This window comes from Schistocerca piceifrons, chromosome 6 (genome assembly GCF_021461385.2).
Source record: "Schistocerca piceifrons isolate TAMUIC-IGC-003096 chromosome 6, iqSchPice1.1, whole genome shotgun sequence".
NCBI lineage: Eukaryota > Metazoa > Arthropoda > Insecta > Orthoptera > Acrididae > Schistocerca > Schistocerca piceifrons.
The window spans coordinates 200,525,943-200,544,968 of record NC_060143.1 but is presented as its reverse complement, the minus strand read 5'-3'; the positions used below and the strand labels follow the sequence as shown (position 1 = coordinate 200,544,968).

Sequence of the window (19,026 nt, the reverse complement as noted above, 5' to 3'; positions counted from 1 at the left end):
CTTTTCACAATATATATAAATGACCTAGTAGATAGTGTCGGAAGTTCCATGCGGATTTTCGCGGATGATGCTGTAGTATACAGAGAAGTTGCAGCATTAGAAAATTGTAGCGAAATGCAGGAAGATCTGCAGCGGATAGGCACTTGGTGCAGGGAGTGGCAACTGACCCTTAACATAGACAAATGTAATGTATTGCGAATACATAGAAAGAAGGATCCTTTATTGTATGATTATATGATAGCGGAACAAATACTGGTAGCAGTTACTTCTGTAAAATATCTGGGAGTATGCGTGCGGAACGATTTGAAGTGGAGTGATCATATAAAATTAATTGTTGGTAAGGTGGGTACCAGATTGAGATTCATTGGGAGACTCCTTAGAAAATGTAGTCCATCAACAAAGGGGGTGGCTTACAAAACACTCGTTCGACCTATACTTGTGTATGGCTCATCAGTGTGGGATCCGTGCCAGATCGGGTTGACGGAGGAGATAGAGGAGATCCAAAGAAGAGCGGCGCGTTTCGTCACAGGGTTATTTGGTAAGCGTGATAGCGTTACGGAGATGTTTAGCAAACTCAAGTGGCAGACCCTGCAAGAGAGGCGCTCTGAATCGCGGTGTAGTTTGCTGTACAGGTTTCGAGAGGGTGAGTTTCTGGATGAGGCATCGAATATATTGCTTGCCCCTACTTATACCTCCCGAGGAGACCACGAATGTAAAATTAGAGAGATTCGAGCGCGCACGGAGGCTTTCCGGCAGTCGTTCTTCCCGCGAACCATACGCGACTGGAACAGGAAAGAGAGGTAATGACAATGGCACGTAAAGTGCCCTCCGCCACACACCGTTGGGTGGCTTGCGGAGTATAAATGTAGATGTAGACGTAGAGGGTGGTGACAGTGAATGTGTATCGTAAATTGTAATGTGTGTGTGTGTCTGTATGTGTGTGTGTCAGAGGGTGCAGGGAAGCGTTCCCCGCTCGGAAAGCGATAGATAAGTATCGACCGCTGGCGAAGCTCTCCCCTAGTTGTCCGCCGCGTGCGGACAGTGGGGCTGTGTGGCGCCTGGAGCCTCGGATTCCCGGCGAACTCGCGGGGCGCAAGCGCACCGCCCGGCCGCGCAGGCTGTGGCCGCCGCGCCGACAGACGCCGACGACGACGCCGACGCCACAGCAGTCAGCGCCGCTGCTCCTCCTCTGCCGGCCGGCAGTCGCGCCCGGGACCTCGTGGCGTCGCTGCGGCCACGCCGGCGCACCTCCGTTCGCACTCGCACCGGGCAACGTTACTTCTCACACAGAATTACCTCGCACTCTACAGCTAACCACGAACGACAGTATTAGACTCTTGTTCTGCACAGTGTTATTCTTACCCTTAACCCATCATCTCTGGACTGTCACTCACGGAAGTCTTTCAGATTATGCGGTTCCAAATTACGGCGAGTCTCACTCTGAGATCGGATAAGTAAATGATCCGTGTACCTCGCCCATAGTTTGTTCAGAATAGACGTCTCTCTTGCAATTTTCTTCTTTTACTTAGCGATTCGTTACAAATTTCACTCTCACCTGCCTAATACTGATGCCGAAGACGACTTCTTGCTCTCGGTACGTATAAGACGTATTCCCTTGCCTTTCGCTACAGCTGTGGATACACTTGCGCCAGCGACGCGGCAGAGGAAGATAGTCTCACTGTCGGGACGAGCAGTCGACCTTGCGAACCCTTGGCACTGCTCCAGTCCCAGAAGTGTCAGTCTTGACGAACTGATAAAGCGGCTGCAGTCACGTGCGAAGGAGTCGGCATCGCTTAAGAGGGAATTATCTCGTACAGATATTGCTACTACTATAACAGTCGCGGATTGTTTGTGCTCGGGACAGACTTCTGCCTGCTGACATGTTACACAAGCACGCCATATATAGCGCCGCTTAGACTGCTGCCTACCTACCAGTCACACGACGTCTGACGGTTTCTGCAGATGGCCTCCTACCACCAGTTCCTGGGATTCGCGCTGCTCGCCTTGGCAGGTGAGTACGTTGTTGGATACACTCGTAACGCTTTTTCCGTACAATTAATACATTAGGTGACGTTTTTATTATGACGAGGCACAGAGATGTGAAGTGGTCTAAATGATATTGCTTTCGCCATTCGTTCTGTATACACTATTACAATTTTATCTGTGTAGCGCCGCGCGGGATTAGCCGAGTGGTCTGCGGCGCTGCAGTCATGGACTGTGCGGCTGGTTCCAGCGGAGGTTCGAGTCCTCCCTCAGGAATGGGTGTGTGTTTGTTCTTAGGATAATTTAGGTTAATTAGTGTGTAAGCTCAGGGACTGATGACCTTGGCAGTTAAGTCCCATAAGATTTCACACACATTTGAACATTTTGTCTGTGTAGCCATTGTTCTTGAAAAGTAATGCTTCTTGCAAGATACCTAATTTCGAAATGACAGTAGTCAATCACTTGTCAACTACTACAAGCCGAAATTATAATAGTGTATTCAGAAGGAAATAGCAACAATCAAATTGCGAAATAATTATTATTTAGTCAATCATTCTTCCAGCCTAGTCTCATTGCTCTGAATATAGTGTAAATCCGAATCTTAGCAACAAAATTTGAGAGGCTTATTACAGCCGAGATATTCGTCACGTCAGTACAGCAACTGTACGGTTGTTTAAAACAGTTATTTATTCTTCAGTCTCAGTTGCAGTAATCTCTCGTGCAGTTCTTACACTGCCACAACTTCATCGATCTAAAAATGATCCAGAGAGACCGAAGAGTGCCGTGTACCTAAAAATGTGCAACTGAAAGTGAAGAATAATGAGAATTGTTTAAAATGTCAGACGCTGTTAAGCATCAGTTTCTATTTTGGCATCAGCGCTCATTAGTCTCAAGGTGCTTGACTTTTGAAAACCTCAGCTGTAAAGTTTCAATAAATTCTCATGAAGAGATATTTCAAGTATATCCACTGTGATTATTTTATTCACATAAAAAAATGGTTCAAATGGCTCTGAGCACTATGGGACTTCACAGCTGTGGTCATCAGTCCCCTAGAACTTAGAACTACTTAAACCTAACTAACCTAAGGACATCACACACATCCATACCCGAGGCAGGATTCGTACCTGCGACCGTAGCAGTCGCACGGTTTCGGACTGCGCGCCTAGAACCGCGAGACCACCGCGTCCTGCTATTCACATAAGTCATTGTTTTTAAATATTACTAGAGTAACGACATATTTTTAAAATCGTTAATTCCAGCCTAAATTTTATTATTAAAAATACCTCAGTGGTTATGGAACGTTGGTAACTTGCAGACTGAGTGCACGTATCAGTTACCATCGTCACCAATTGCTATTTGCTGGCGAGTTAACGAACATTACTGTGAAAGCTCTCAAAAATACAAATTAGAAGGTCCGAATTATTTCCGTTATGATACTAAAATTTGCATTACCAGTTTGTGAAGTAATGAAATACAACCTCAAACATTGACCTATGATTGGGTACAATATAAAATTAGTGTTGTCTTAGTACAGTACGTAAAGAATGTTAATGATACCCCTTAACATTTTTGTCATCACGTAAATTCACGTATACAGTAGTGAGGAACACAACATTGTTTACTAGCTTAATGAATTATCCTCATTTACTTGTTTTGTCAACAACATCTGAAGCGCGCTTGGGTTCAGCAAAATGATCAGGATCTTTACCTTCGCAGTTATCCACATCAGCTTCACATTTGTAAAAATTGTTTCTGAATAGCATTTGCTCCATGAATATCGGATGTGTTGGTAGCACTAACAGCCATGTTTTGGCACTTACCGCTGTTTACGTGCACACATTGTGACAAAGTTGACATTAGTGAGAGTCTGAAAATAGTGGCAGAGCTGACATTTTTCGGTTTATCGTAAAGCAAGCAATATAAGTAAACCACGACACATACCATGTTTTCAATGCAATAAACCTGTTTTTCATAGTGGTGCCCTAAGCAGTCCTCTTCACATGGACGGGGAGCTGGTGACGTCATGGGGGGGAGGGGGGGGGAATTCCATGTCTCACTACATTGAGGAGCGCGAAATGAAGAACGTGCCGTGCCAGACTTTTGCCTCGTGGAGTGGTATTTGGTCAATGAGATGCAGCATCGTTTCTTATAACACAAGCAGATCTGACGAGCCGCCATATTGAATTAAATTAAACAACGTGTTTATTGGGTTTTCTTTATCATAGAGTACGTGATATGAATATAAGCTGTTTCCAAGCGTCTGCAAAGTGAGTATCTTTTGAAAACGTGTCATTTTGACTGCGATTTGTTGTAGTAAAGCTACATGAAACTACATATCGGTAGATAATGGCGTCCTGTATTCGATGTTTTAGTGTTATAGCTTGTGTGCTATGCAAGTACACCATTTGAATGCATCGGTACCATCGTGATCTATCGAAAAATCGTTTTGATGCAATTTGTCGCAATTAAATATCAGTTAATGACAGTTGTAGAAACAGTCTGTACGCTGAAACTTCCTGGCAGATTAAAACTGTGTGCCAGACTGAGACTCGAACTCGGGACCTTTGCCTTCCGCGGGCAACTGCTCTACCATCTGAGCTACCCAGGCACGACTCAGGTTCGGTCCTCACAGCTGTACTTCTGCCAGTACCTCGTCTCCTACCTTCCAAACTTTACAGAAGCTCTTCTACGAACCGTGCAGAACTAGCACTCCCGGAAGAAAGGATATTGCGGAGACATGGCTTAGCCACGGCCTGGAGGATGTTTCCAGAATGAGATTTTCACTCGGCAGCGGAGTATGCGCTGATATGAAACTTCCTGGCAGATTAAACCTGTGTGCCGGACCGAGACTCTAACTCGGAACAAGTAGTGCACTTGCCCACGAAAGGCAAAGGTCCCGAGTTCGAGTCTCGGTCCGGCACACAGTTTTAATCTGCCAGGAAGTCTCATATCAGCGCACAGTCCGCTGCAGTGTGAAAATCTCATTCTGGAGTCTTTACGCTGTCTACACCACACGAGAAGGTCTCTTGTTGCGATGAATCTGTAGAGAAGTTGATGGCGTCGTAAGCTGAAAGTAAGAAAGTAGTTAGTTCGCGTTCACCTCCTTCGGCTTTTTCTTTTAGTTTTCAGGGTCTTTCTTATTCATTTAATAGAAATAGAATGTCAAAAGTCAATGTTATTTGTTATAAATAATGTAACTCCTGCAATTCTTGTTGCAGTCCGCCTCCGTAACGAAACGGTAGCGTTACCGCTTACCACCCAGGGGACCTGAGTTCGATTCCCGGCAGGGGACTGGGTGTTGTGTGACCATCATCATTGACTCGGAACTCGCCGAAGTGGCGTCAACTAAAAAGGACTTGCAATATGGCGGCCGAACTCCCCCGAATGGGGCCTCCCGGCCAACAACGCCATACGATTATTTCTTTCTTTTTTTTTCCTTGTTGCAAAGGCCAACGGCTGGAATGTTTCCCCAGCGGCCAGAGGTGTATGCGTAACTACTTCTCTACGTCTGGAACCAAACAAAAGTTAAACAATGGAAGCTATACGTAAAATGTAGGTGGAGGAGGCAGGAAAGGAAATCATGATACTGATGTCAGCTGCATTGGGACATTGCTCGGAATCAGTGGCTACTAGTGAAAATGCGTACCAGACTAGGATGCAAACCTGGGACCTCCTGTTTGCTAGGCAGGTGGGTTAACCACGACGCCATCCGTGACACAGCGCTATCGGAACTGCGCGGGTTATCTCGGGACGCCTCAGCGCCTCAGCGCCATCTAATCGCAGTCCCTCTTCTGTTCCTGCATGCTCGCTACTCTGAGATTCCAAAAGGAGGTTGGACGTACTTGTGCATCCGCACTGAAGAACGTGGATCCATTCCTCATGTAGGGGACTCAGCTATATGAATGTGCGGTGTCTGTTCTTTCGGACATGTATACCCCGGAAGTTTTTGCACTTATGAAACTTTACGTGAAATGTATATACGTCTGAGTTTTTCATTAGCTCATGTCTGCATCTTATCGGTAAATTTCTTTTTCAGTTATGGTGTGCAGCTTCGAAAAAACTTTCTGCTCCATTCAAGTGAAGCTACGAAACGAATCTCGATCTTCAAATCTATGTGATGTAGAACGCTATTTCAGAGTGCTGGTAGTCAATTCAGCACCGAGAATACGGATGTTATGCATGCGAAAACTGACATTAGACTTTATACCTTAACTCCATTCAATTTAAAAGGAAAAGTGATGAAAATTCGTTTGCGTTAGGAGGGACGTTGATGAAAAACACACGCTATTTCAAAAATGCACCAAATCCACAGTTTTGGGGATATGGCAATGGAATTTTGTACCACGCTTTACATGAAAGTGACACATTTACATATAAAATTCTTTGATTATGTATATTCAACTTTTTTTGAATGAAATATGAAGTTTTATTTTCAAAAAATAATGTATGTTCCTTTTTCTCAGAAAATATTCAAGAGATTTCTACAAAACTTTCTCTGCTTCATCTCTTTATATGCTGTAAGCTTCCCTCATGAGGGTTTTGGAATAGGTCAAATAGGAAAATTTTCATAATTTTTAATTATAATTCCACAAGTACTATTTTAAATTCATGCAAAATTCCAAGCACTTTGCCACATATCTCAGCTTGCAATCAGAATTTCAAAATTTGCTCTTGAGAAGAAGTTTATTAGGTTTACAGAAACATGTGTACAAAATTTCATAACTGTAGGATGCATAGCATCTGAGGAAAAGGTACATAAACTTCAAAAAACTAACTTTTCAGGAAAACTAATTTAAAGTTCAGCCTAACTTTTTCCTTATGTCACTTCTTCAGAAGGCACCACATTTGTACTCTGGGTCGTCTTTCCCTTCAACGCTTCTCTTCTGGTTTCTTGTTGCCTGTCTTCTTTCCTTTACCAGGTCTTCAACTGACTTTTTTCAGCTACAGAGACGCGATGTAAATCTATGTTTCTCAGTATGTCTTGAGTGAAATTTCCTATCTTGAAGCCCATTCTTTCTAATACATTCATCCTCCCGACGTTCCCGTCATTAAGTGCAATAACTGCATCATAAGTTGCAATTCTGACAACTGTAGCAGATGCAAATGTGTTTTTAGGGCATTGTTTCCATATTAGTGAATTTAGAGACTCATTTGGATTTTGGGTTTTGCCGTCAACACACTTTTTGAGAAGTGCAGGATCGGCCAAAGATGACCTATAAAACCAAAGAGTATGTATCAAGGCCTTCTAGATGTATCCCGCACACGTGTGGTTGAAAGTAATACACATAATCGTTGTTCACTGAGCTGGTATTGAAGTGCTGCTTAGAAACGTGGGTGTCGCAGGGAGGCCGCTTCACACTTTTAATTAATTTATAGGCACTTTGGATGCGATTTCAACATTGAAACTTAGGGAACTTATTGTCCATGAGTTGTATTAACAAATAAAAAATAAATCGAAAATTGACATTTTTGGTCAATTTCATCAACATCTCCCCTTAACGAATAACTTGTGCTATGTATCACAGATCGTTGGACAGCGTTATGTACTGTTTCTCTGTCAGAAATTCGCTTTTCCAGCCATCGACGAGTCCAAAATCTTCATCACAACTTTCTCCGCTCTTCTTCGACAATTGCTAACAGAGTTAACGCAGCTGTTTTACGCACGTCCGATTTCGTAAGGAAACTGTGTGGTCTGCGAGCCAAATAAAACTGACAACGGCTGCCGGAGAGCGCTCAGGGAGCAAATCTCGTTAAGCAGCTCGTACCGTGTGTCGACGGCCCTCTCTCTCGTGAGGCCGGATGTCGTGTCAGCATTCACGCCGCGTTAGTTCCCTCGTTCCGTGTGAGGGCGGCTTAACTGTCGAGTCGGGATCTTCATTTATCTTTGTATCTCTGTTGCACAGAAAATACGTGCGTAACACTGCAAATGCCGACGGTTGTGTAGTATGTCTTGTTCGCAAAGAAAATTCATCTACATCTACATCATACTCCGCAAGCCACCTAATGGTGTGTGGCGGAGGGTACTTTCGGTACCACTATCTGATCCCTCCAACCCTGCTCGACTCGGGAATACGAGATGCGACAGTAAAGTAATGAGACTGATGTGAAAAAAAAAATGTTGCTTACCATTTTAGTCAAGATTATTGTAGGCTCCTTCAAAGTAGTTCCCTTCTGATTGCACATTTTCCAGCGCTTCTGTCATTGATTGTAAAATTTCTGGAACTCATCTTCTGTAATATCCTCCAAGACCCTCGTCACAGCTTTTTGGACGTGTTGTTTGAAAATGGTGTTCCCTGACCGCCGTTTTGACTCTTAGAAATAGAAGTGGCACGGAGCGGTATCTGGTGAATGAGGTGGCTGTGGTTGTATTGAAATTTGTTTTGAGGTTAAAAATTGCTGTACTGACAGAGCAGTATGGGATGGTGCATTATCGTGATGCAGAATCCAATTATCAGCAACGTTGGCACGGACACGAAGATCGCTTTTATGAAGTCTTTCTAAAATTTCTTTGTAGTAATATTGGTTAACTGTTTGTCCAGGAGGCACCCACTTTTTATGAAGAATTCCCTTGGAATCAAAGAAGCACACAAGCAGGCATTTCACTTTGACTTTGACATGCGAGCTTTGTTAGGTCTGGGTGATCCATTTGAACACCATTGCGAACTTTCACGTTTTGTCTCTGGATCGTACTGAAAAAACCAACTTTCATCACCAATGATAACACGACTCAACAATTCTGGATTGATTTCCGTTTGCTCTAACAGATCGGCTGCCACATTTCTCCGTGTTTCTCCGTGTTGTGATGTGAAATTTTTGGGAACCATTTTTGCACAAATCTTTCTCATACCAAGATCTTCAGTTATTATTAGACGAACCGTTTCTCGATTAATGTTCAGTTCTTCTGCAGTCATTCTCACGGATAATCTTCGATCAGTCGTAGGAGTTCACGCACCCTGGTCAAGTTCGCATCCGTCCATGAGGTTGATGGTTGTTCACTGCGGTCTTCATCTTCAACATTCGTTCTGCCTTCACTAAACATTTTATGCCAACGAAAAACTTGAAGTCTTGACATAACCTCCTCTCCAAAAGCCTTCTGAAGCTTACCGTAAGTTGTCGTCGCGTTTTCACCCAATTTAACGGAAAAAGAAATGGCATACCGTTGCGCAATATTATGCGGTTCCATCTCCATGACGAGAGGCACAAACACATGTTAACTTATTACAGCACAACTCACGACTGAGCAGTTGCATCGATGTGCCGCTTGGACTAGAAGCAGCTTATAGACCAAGGTCAAAGATATTGGGCCTATGCAAGCCTGCAGGGTTGCCACATCTTGCAAAGAAAATCAGTCTTATTACTTTACTGTCGCACCTTGTAGTTTGTGGGAAGAATGATTGGCTCTAAGTTCTCTAATTTTTTCCTAGTGGTCATTACGCGAAATGTATGCGGGGGGAAGTAATATGTTGTCTGACTCCTCCTGAAAAGTGCCATCCCGAAATTTCAATAGGAAATCTCTCAGTGATTCCATTCACTCCCATTACTTGCTGCTAAAGCTTGCATTCGTTACTGTTCGATTCTGTCACTGGTTTGTTTGTAGCAGTGTCAGCTGTACATGGACAGTGGTTTGCAGCGCTATAGATACACCTATGAGCCAAAATATTATGACCACCTGTTTAATGGGGTGTTTTGGCCTTTTCAAACACAGTCCAACAGGTAATTGGCTTAGCATGAATTCTGCAAGTCCTTGACGGTATTCCAGAAGTATGTGACATCATATGTCTAAGCACAGGTCAACCATTCCCTCAAATTACGGGACGGTGGTTCACAGGCAAACAGCTGGCAGCTGATATGTGTTCCAGTGCGTACAGATCGGGCAAATTTACTGGCAGAGACATCAATGTGATTGAATGCAATGCCCCGCACACCACTGTACATAATTCTGACCTCGCAACAAGGACAGTTATCCTTTTGGAAGATATCACCACCGTAGGGCCAGATGTCAAGCATGAAGTGATGCAGGTGGTCCGCAATAATGTTCACTTATTTCACTGTTGTCATGATGCGTTCGATTACTCCTACAGATCCCATAGAAGTCGAAGTCAATGTACCCCATAGCACAATTCTGCCCTCACCGTCATGCATCTGTGGCGTGGCATATGATTACTGCAGCCGTTCGCCTGGATGATGCCGTGTAAGGACCCAGCCATCGGCCTGGTGTAGCAACAAATGTGATTCACTCGACGGGCATCACGTTTCTATTGATCCACGGTGAAAACTCAGTCGTCATAACTCACGATGTCGTTGGGTCTACACAGGAGTATGTAGGTGTCGTATGATGTGGAGCTCCACCCATCAGGTTAGCTGAAAGCGCTAAGGCACTGCTTCCTGGCCTCGGGTAGGTGCACCGGCCCCGAATCGAATCCCCCCGTCGGATTACCGTCGTTGGTCGGTGTGCCAGCCGGGATGTGGTTTTTAGGCGGTTTTCCACATCCCGCTAGGTTAATGCCGGGCTGGTCCCCACGTTCCGCCTCAGTTATACGACTCGTAGACATCTGAACACGCTCGCACTATTCCATTACTTACACTCGACGGGGACAGCAGTGTTACACTAATTCCATCCCGGGGGGGTATGGGGTGACGGCAGGAAGGGCATCCGGCCGCCCCTTTCCACTAACCTTGCCAAATCCGTTCCTAACAATGCCGACCCTGCCTCAGCGTGGGACATGGCAGCAGTGATAGAAAGAAAGAAAGAAGAAAGTATGATGTGAAGCTCCATGTTGAACAATGGCCTTTGAACTGTGTGTTTCGAAACACTTATGCCTGCCCCGACATTGTACTCTGTCGTAGATCTGCCACAGATCGCTGCCTATCCTGGTTACACAGTGGGGGTTCCTCCGACCTCTGCGGTCTGTGGTGAGACAGGGTTGTCCAATGCCATACGACCTACTCGTTATTCCACCATCCTTCAACCACTTTCCATAGGTGCTCGCGACAGTAGAACGCCAACAGGCCGTTTCAGAGATTGTCGTTTCCAGCTGCTGCGGCACAACAATGTGCCCTTTGTCAAAATCCCTTATATCAGTTGATTTCCGCGTTTGCGGCCCGTATCTTCACAATAATGTCTGCCCTTTCGTCTCTCTTCGGTTTACATTCTTTCCTTACTGCGTCGCGTGCCCCCAGCACCACCAGGAGTCATTCAACCTCGCGGTGGGCAGTGGTCATCAGTGTAGGTCACGAAGATACAGGTGTAAAATTATTGCGAAATGATTGTTGTCGCAACGGGAGCAACTGGGCACAGCTCCTCCAGAGTATATAGTGAAGTCGTACAAGAGGTGTGTATCGGCCAACACTGCATAAATAAAAACGTAAGTAAAGTCTTACGACATTGTTGGCTGGGACACCACGTAGCGCAGGTTCAGCCGACTAATTGGAAATTTTTTCTGTCCCTCTACTCACCTTCCCTTCGTGAAGTCCGAAAATTGTATGTTTGAGTGTTTCCGATAAGTGTAGGTGACTGTCAGGGACAATTAGTAAAAATAATCAAGATCGGAGAATACCTCATTCATGAAAATGATCGGTTTCGACACGTGCAATCGGCCACCTTCATATTACGAGCACCATTCGGCCCAAGCTGTTCACAATAACGATAGCTCAAGCCAAACGGTAATCAAGATCTGAAGATGGCCGATTAAAAGTGCCGAAACCAATCATTTTAATATATGAGATATTCTCCGATCTTGACTATTTTTACTAATTGATGATCAAAAAGAGATCGCTGTTACCTTCTTAGTACGCTGGCTAAACCTACAGCAGTAATGGAGTGTGTGCGTGTGTGTGTGTGTGTGTGTGTGTGTGTGTGTGTGGTGAGGTGTCATGTTTGTGTTGCATGACGATGGCAGAAGGAGGAGTGTGGATCCTGTCGAGTAGTACCAAGGTGGTCGCAGCGCTTAACGTCCCCATCTGACGATGAGATCACCATCTGTCGCATACCCTCTGTTCAGGACACACTGCGGAGAGGTTTGGTATTTAATCGAAGTCTGGTGATCAGTGAATTTACGCCACCACCCCTCAAATGTGTGTGGAATCTTATGGGACTTAACTGCTAAGGTCATCAGTCCCTAAGCTTACACACTACTTAACCTAAATTATCCTAAGGACAAACACACAAACCCCTGCCCGAAGGAGGACTCGAACCTCCGCCGGGACCAGCCGCACATTCCATGACTGCAGCGCCTAAGACCGCTCGGCTAATCCCGCGCGGCCACCACGCCTCTTCCCTTATGGCGTAAAAGCAAAGGGAAAGCAGGTAACGCCACGAATGGCACACACGCTGTCTCCCATCCAAGTACTGGTCACGCCCAATGTTGTTTTACTTCTGTTGTCTGACGACAACAGGCGTATTCAGCGATGCTTCTCAATGCTAAACGTACCCTTCGCTCCGCATCACTATCAACATACAACTGGTAAAACAAACTCAGCAATCCCAAATGCATGATTGAGAGCAAAGAGTAAAGTGGACATTACTATTGTCAACAGCAAATATCGTGAGCTAATGGAACTGGTCCCAGACAAGACACACAGCACCTGCCATGCGGATATTTTCAGTGAAACGCAGATACGAAGCAAATGGGGGGGGGGGGGGCGGTGGGGGGGGGGGGGGAGTAGGTGATAAGACCCTTTGCAAACACCGGAAAGAGCCGTCGGAGGTCACGGATCCCTCACACCAAAATACTCAGAAAATTTTCCCAGATTGCATCCGAAATTTCCCACTCTGTACTCCTCCTGTCGGTTCATCAGTTAGTGAATCGAACTATCATTTTCTTTTATGTTACTTTCATATTTATGACAATATTAAAACTTTAAACTATGCTTAAAGGCCTTTCGATTCTCAGAGCAATAACACTGGCGTGTAGTACAAATAGGTTTAACATGTACAGTAGGCATGCGCTGCGAATACAAAAAAAAAAAAGTTCTGTCATATTCGAAGTTTGTACCAAGCCTGGCTTCGAACACAGCACTTTGCTCTCAGCTATCCTGTGCATTAGCCATAAGTTACAAGGTTCCTGGACTGACACATAGTTTTAATCCACCACAAAGTTTTGGAGCGGCGGAAACTTTGCTTGGAGTCTAGGGTTCATTCTGGAATTTTAAATTAATTTTTAATTTGAGACTTTCAGCACTAGCCTCTGGTTTTAGGTTGGGAACACCATCTGGAGCACGTGTTTCTAGGTTTATGAAACCTTTTTCTCTCCGCTTACATGTTCGCGATTGCTTGTCACACTTGTGTAGCGATATAAAATTTTTTTTTCGAAAACCAAGTAGAATAAATAAAATTTAACAAACCAGGGAACATTTGCACCGAGAGCTATTTATATTCTAGAAACATACAGCCTGACTCAAAAAGCCTTTGTTAGAGTTTTGAAAGTACATTGTACTATAGTGAACTTATACTTTGACAGATTAAAACTATGTGACTGGCCAGGACTCGAACCCGGAACCTTCGAATGCACTGTTATGGCCGACTGGGATGTCCATATGCGAATCACGGCCTGCCCTCACAGGTCCATCCCATCAAGGCAAGTTTCCGTGTTAATGTTCCGATCCGGCACCTAGATTTCATCTTTCAGGAGTCACTTGTATTGAAGTCCACCACCACTGAAACCAAAATTAAGAATTTAGTGCATCACACCCTAAATCAGCATCCATTAAATATTAATGCCAGGGGTTGTGGTGTCACCGCCAGACACCACACTTGCTAGGTGGTAGCCTTTAAATCGGCCGCGGTCCGTTAGTATACGTCGGACCCGCGTGTCGCCACTATCAGTGATTGCAGACCGAGCGCCGCCACACGGCAGGTCTAGAGAGACTTCCTAGCACTCGCCCCAGTTGTACAGTCGACTTTGCTAGCGATGGTTCACTGACAAAATACGTTCTCATTTGCCGAGACGATAGTTAGCATAGCCTTCAGCTACGTCATTTGCTACGACCTAGCAAGGCGCCATTATCAGTTGCTATTGATATTATAAAGAATGTACAAACAAGAGCTACGGTCAACATTAATGGATTAAAGTTAACTATTCCACCAGTTACATCCTTTTTTTCTAGTCTGATTACCTCGTCCTGTTCCAGACCTCACGCCAGCCTGCGTGAGCTCAAACGCGTACCTTTCGGCTTCCTCCAAACTCCGTGTGTTGGCTCCTGCCAATCCACAACAGGGGTGACTACAGTTGCTGAGCATTTTGGCATTATATCAAGATTACAAGGCGGTTAAAAACATCAGCTTATAAGACTATTCTTTTAAAAATATAGGATGTCCGGGAAGCAGGGATGAATATTAAAGTGCTATAGAATTTATTGAAAATGTAATTTTTTTCTTAACAAACACATTAAGTAACTTCTCCCATTTATCTATATGAAAAATTATATCCTCTATATGACCACCCAAGGCCGCTCGGCAAAGAGCAATGCAATTAATTGAAGTTCTCGATTACACGTTGACAAACATCTGGTGGGATGCCGTTAATAATCCTTTTAACTTCATCCTTCAATTGGTGTACTGTTTGTTGTTTATTCAAATAACTTCTGATTTCACAGATACCCTCAAAAAAGTCACTAGGAGTAAGATCGCATGATCTAGCAGGCCATTCCTGTTTGCCACGCAGAGAGACAATTTTTTGACGAATCTTTTCATTCAGCAGAGCAATCGTTTCGCGGAATCTGTGACATGCCGCAGCATCTTGATGAAACCAAAAATAGTCATTTTCATCAACAAGAGGGAAAAACCAATCAGAAAGCATGTTCCGGTAACGGTCGCCGTGTATAATCTCGGTAGCTCCCTCACCATTTTCAAAAAAGTACTGGCCGATCATTCCTCCTCCACAGAACCCACACCACACTGTCGTGCGTCGTGGATGCAACTCATCTTCCACAGTCACTCGCGGATTTCAGTTACCCCATATTCTGCAGTTCTGCTAACTAACATACCCACTAACGTGGAAGTGTGCCTCATCTGAGAAAATTATTCTTTGTGTGACGTTCTCGTTCTCCCCTTGTCAATCCAAGACCTGTTGAGCAAATCGATGTCTCTTTCCATGATCTGTAGGCTTCAACTCCTGTGTATGTTGAATCTTGTACGCATGCATTTTCAGATCTTTTGAAAGGATTTGATGCACTGAAGTTGGTGATAAATTCAGTTGTTATGCTCGTCGGCGAACCGTTTTTCTGAGGCTTGGGGTCACATTGTCACGCAAGACAGCAACGTTTTCTTATTTCGAACAGAACGCGGTCGTCCAGTTTTCTTAACGTTTGAAACAGAACCCGTGGTCTCAAATTTCCGGATCAACTTCCGAAGTGATGATTCGGTTGGAGCAGCATTACGTCTGAGTATTACGCAATTCACGAACGGTTGCAGCGGGACTTCCACTGTTTTTGTAATAATTTTTTATCACTTGGACACGTTACTCAGTTGTCATCTGCTCCATGACGGAAATAAACATCAAACAACAATGGTCAGCACACAAAAGCTATCAGACTACTAATAATGAAAGAAACACGGCTGCCAACTGTCATATGACAAAATGGGGCAAACTTTAAACTCTTCCTTACTTCCCGGCCACCCGTATTTTGTCGATAGCTCGGAATTCGTATCTACTACGAGTCGGAAACCAATCTCCGTAACTGAGGTCGCTAATTCATGTGTTTGCGGTGGTGTTCGACTCGGAAATAAGCCGGTTCGAATCCTGGTGCTGACAACTTTCCATTGCCAGTTTTTGGCTGGCGAGAAGGGGAGACAATGTCACGTTGAGTCCTTGGCACTAGTTCTTTGCGTCAGTTTCCTGATTTAAATTCCAAATCTCTCCACAGTGCCACATGAAGTGATCCGTCGGTCGAATGGGGACGTTAGGCTCGCCCTCCCCCCCATCCCCCCCTCCCCCTCCTTGATGTTATTCACGAGTGGTAGTCTGCGTGCCGGAACCGCTTTTCACCCTCTCCCTTCCCTTCATCCATAACAACATTCCAACATGACAATGGACAAGCGCACATCAGAGTCGTCCACACGAGAAAAATACACGCTTGAGGCGTCGTAACAGATCCAAAGAAGGCAATGGCAAACCACCTCCACAAGGAGCCGACGGGTGGGTAACCGGCAGCCAGCGAGAAGGGATGCGGAAGACCGACCGGTTACAATCGATCTCGGAAATTTGGTATTGTATAAGCGGTAGTTTCCGGTATTTGTTCGCTCTCGGTTGTAACAATTTTTTTCACTTTTTGCTAATAACCGCGTAAGAAACTGGCATATTAATTTGTCATAGCAGCGGTGAAATTTTTCGACTTTAAATGAAACTGTTATTAAAAGAGAGTAATGTTTATTCGTGAAACTTCCACTGCTTTGAAATGTTGAGTTATTATGAAAAATGGGAAAAGCGATCAGCACTTTAATAACAATGCCTGAAGTTAAAAACTAGCAACAACATGACTTAAGAATCATTATAGCGTTTCAGTAAATGACGTACCTATTGCCGTGTGGCGTGGCCTACTACACAGTACGTGGTACGTGCAATACGCAAGCACCGAGCGAGGTGGCGCAGTGGTTAGCACACTGGACTCGCATTCGGGAGGACGACGGTTCAATCCCGTCTCCGGCCATCCTGATTTAGGTTTTCCGTGATTTCCCTAAATCGTTTCAGGCAAATGCCGGGATGGTTCCTTTGAAAGGGCACGGCCGATTTCCTTCCCAATCCTTCCCTAACCCGAGCTTGCGCTCCGTCTCTAATGACCTCGTTGTCGACGGGACGTTAAACACTAACCACCACCACCACCAATACGCAAGCCTTTCCCCCCCCCCCCCCCCCCCCACCGGGGGTATAGAGTAGTAAACAAACGCGCAAAACGATACAGGTATAGGCATGCGTATTCAAACACATAGGTGTATAAACAGGCAGAATATGGCGCTGCGGTCGGCAACACATATATAAGACAACAAGTGTCTGGTGCACTCGTTAGATTGGTTACTGCTGCTACAATGGCAGGTTATCAAGATTTAAGTGAGTTTGAATGTGGTGTTTTAGCCGGTGCAAGAGCAATGGGGCACAGCATCTGCGAGGTAACGATGAAGTGGGGATTTTCCCGTACGACCATTTCAAGAGTGTACTGTGAATACCAGGAAACCGGTAAAATATCAAATCTCCGCCATCACTGCGGCCGGAAAAAGATACTGCCAGACCAGGACCAACGACGAATGAAGAGAATCGCTCAACGTGACAGAGGTGCAACCCTTCCGCAAACTGCTGCAGATTTCAATTCTTGGCAATCAACAAGTGTCAGCGGGCGAACCATTCATCGAAACATCATCGATATGGGCTTTCGGAGCCAAAGGCTACTCGTGTACCCTCGATGATTGCACAACACAAAGCTTGGCGCCTCGCCTGGCCCCAACACCGACAATGGATTGTTGATGGCTGTAAACATGTTGCCCGGTCGGACGAGTGTCGTTTCAAATTGTATCGAGCGGACGGACGTGTAAAGGTATGGAGACAACCTCATGAATCCATGAACCCTGCATGTCAGCAGGAGGCTGTTCAAGTTGGTGGAGGCTCTGTAATGGTTTGAGGCGTGAGCAGTTGGAGTGATATGGGATACATGATACGTCTAGATACTACTCTGACAGGTGACACCTACGTAAGCATCCTGTCTGATCACCTGCATCCATTCATGTCCATTGTGCATTCCGAGGAACTTGCGCAATTCCAGCAGGACAATGCGACACCCCACATATCCAGAATTGCTACAGAGTGTTTCCAGGAACACTCTTCTGAGTTTAAACACTTCTGCTGGCCACCAAACTCGCCAGACGCGAACGTTATTGAGCATATATGGGATGCCTTGCTACGTACTGTTCAGAAAAGATCTAGACCCCCTGGTACCCTTACGGATCTATGGACAGCCCTGCAAGATTTATGGTGCCTATTCCCTCCAACTCTAATTCAAACATTAGTCGGGTCCATGCCACATCGTGTTGCGGCACTTCTGTGTGCTCGCGCGGCTCTATAAGATATCAGGCAGGTGTAACAGTTTCTTTGGCTCTTCTTTGTATATGGAAGCGTGGTGTCTGTTCTTCTGGACATGACCGAAAGAAGACATATCACGCATTTATATAACTGATACGCCTGATTGGACAATAGATCCACCTTCTCCAGTGGGGATGCACAGATACGTCCGATCTACTGAGGGAATCTCATAGTAGCGAACATGGAGTGAATGGACAGGGACTGCGATCAGGTGGCGCTCGGTGTGAATGTGGATCGCTCGTGAGGCGTGCCGAGATCGCACAGTTGCGATACGGCTTTGTCCCGGATGGAGCAGTGGTTCTGGCACCTGCCTAGTAGTCAGGAGATGTCGTGTTCGAATCCCGGTTCGGTATACATTTACACTCGTGGCCGCTGATACCGCGTAACGTCCCACTACAGCTGACAGCAGTACTGCGCTTCCGTTTACGTATACAGCAGTTTCTCTCTGTCGTCCTGGGACATCAGTTGTATTGCAGAATGAAATCATCCTTGGTATGGAAATATTTTAAGGAGTCTGGTAGCAATGAACTACAATGTTCCGTTTATTTTGAAAGCTTAAAGACGGGAACAGGCACAACAAAATTTGCGAAGTCATGTAAGGAAAAAATATCCACAAAATTTATTGTAAGAGAAGGTAAATTTTATTGATGTACGTCTAATTTTATTGCCGTTCTATAAACTATGGATAATAACTGAACCCTTAATTTTGTACTCGCTTCAGGATGAAAACTTAACCATTCAAAATTGACGATGCAGGTCATCAACTTGTGACGTCCCGCTTTCGCCGCGTCCATCTCTTTCACCATAGGAATCTTTGACTGACACAGTGATATTTCTGCTGCTGCCTCAACTCCATATCGATCGTGATGTCCTACTCCTGCACGTTTATTAAAAATTTTCGGCCTTTGTTCTTAGTCTTTGTTTATTACTGCAAGTAATATCAATAAAAAACCTAAAATCGTTTATTTCAGAAACG

At 44.9% G+C, this 19,026-nt stretch overlaps 1 protein-coding gene across 2 annotated transcripts in view; it reads left to right on the top strand.

Moving 5' to 3' along the window:
• The first annotated feature begins 1,175 nt into the window (after positions 1 to 1,175).
• Positions 1,176 to 19,026, top strand: part of LOC124802826 — a 361,534-nt gene continuing 343,683 nt past the window's right edge. Inside the window, exon 1 of one of the 2 annotated variants that reach the window (XM_047263832.1) lies at positions 1,176 to 2,011. In XM_047263832.1, coding sequence (XP_047119788.1) covers positions 1,963 to 2,011 — 49 coding nt within the window. In that variant the 5' untranslated portion in view covers positions 1,176 to 1,962. The remainder of the gene's footprint in view (positions 2,012 to 19,026) is intronic. The other variant, XM_047263831.1, reaches the window with a different exon arrangement.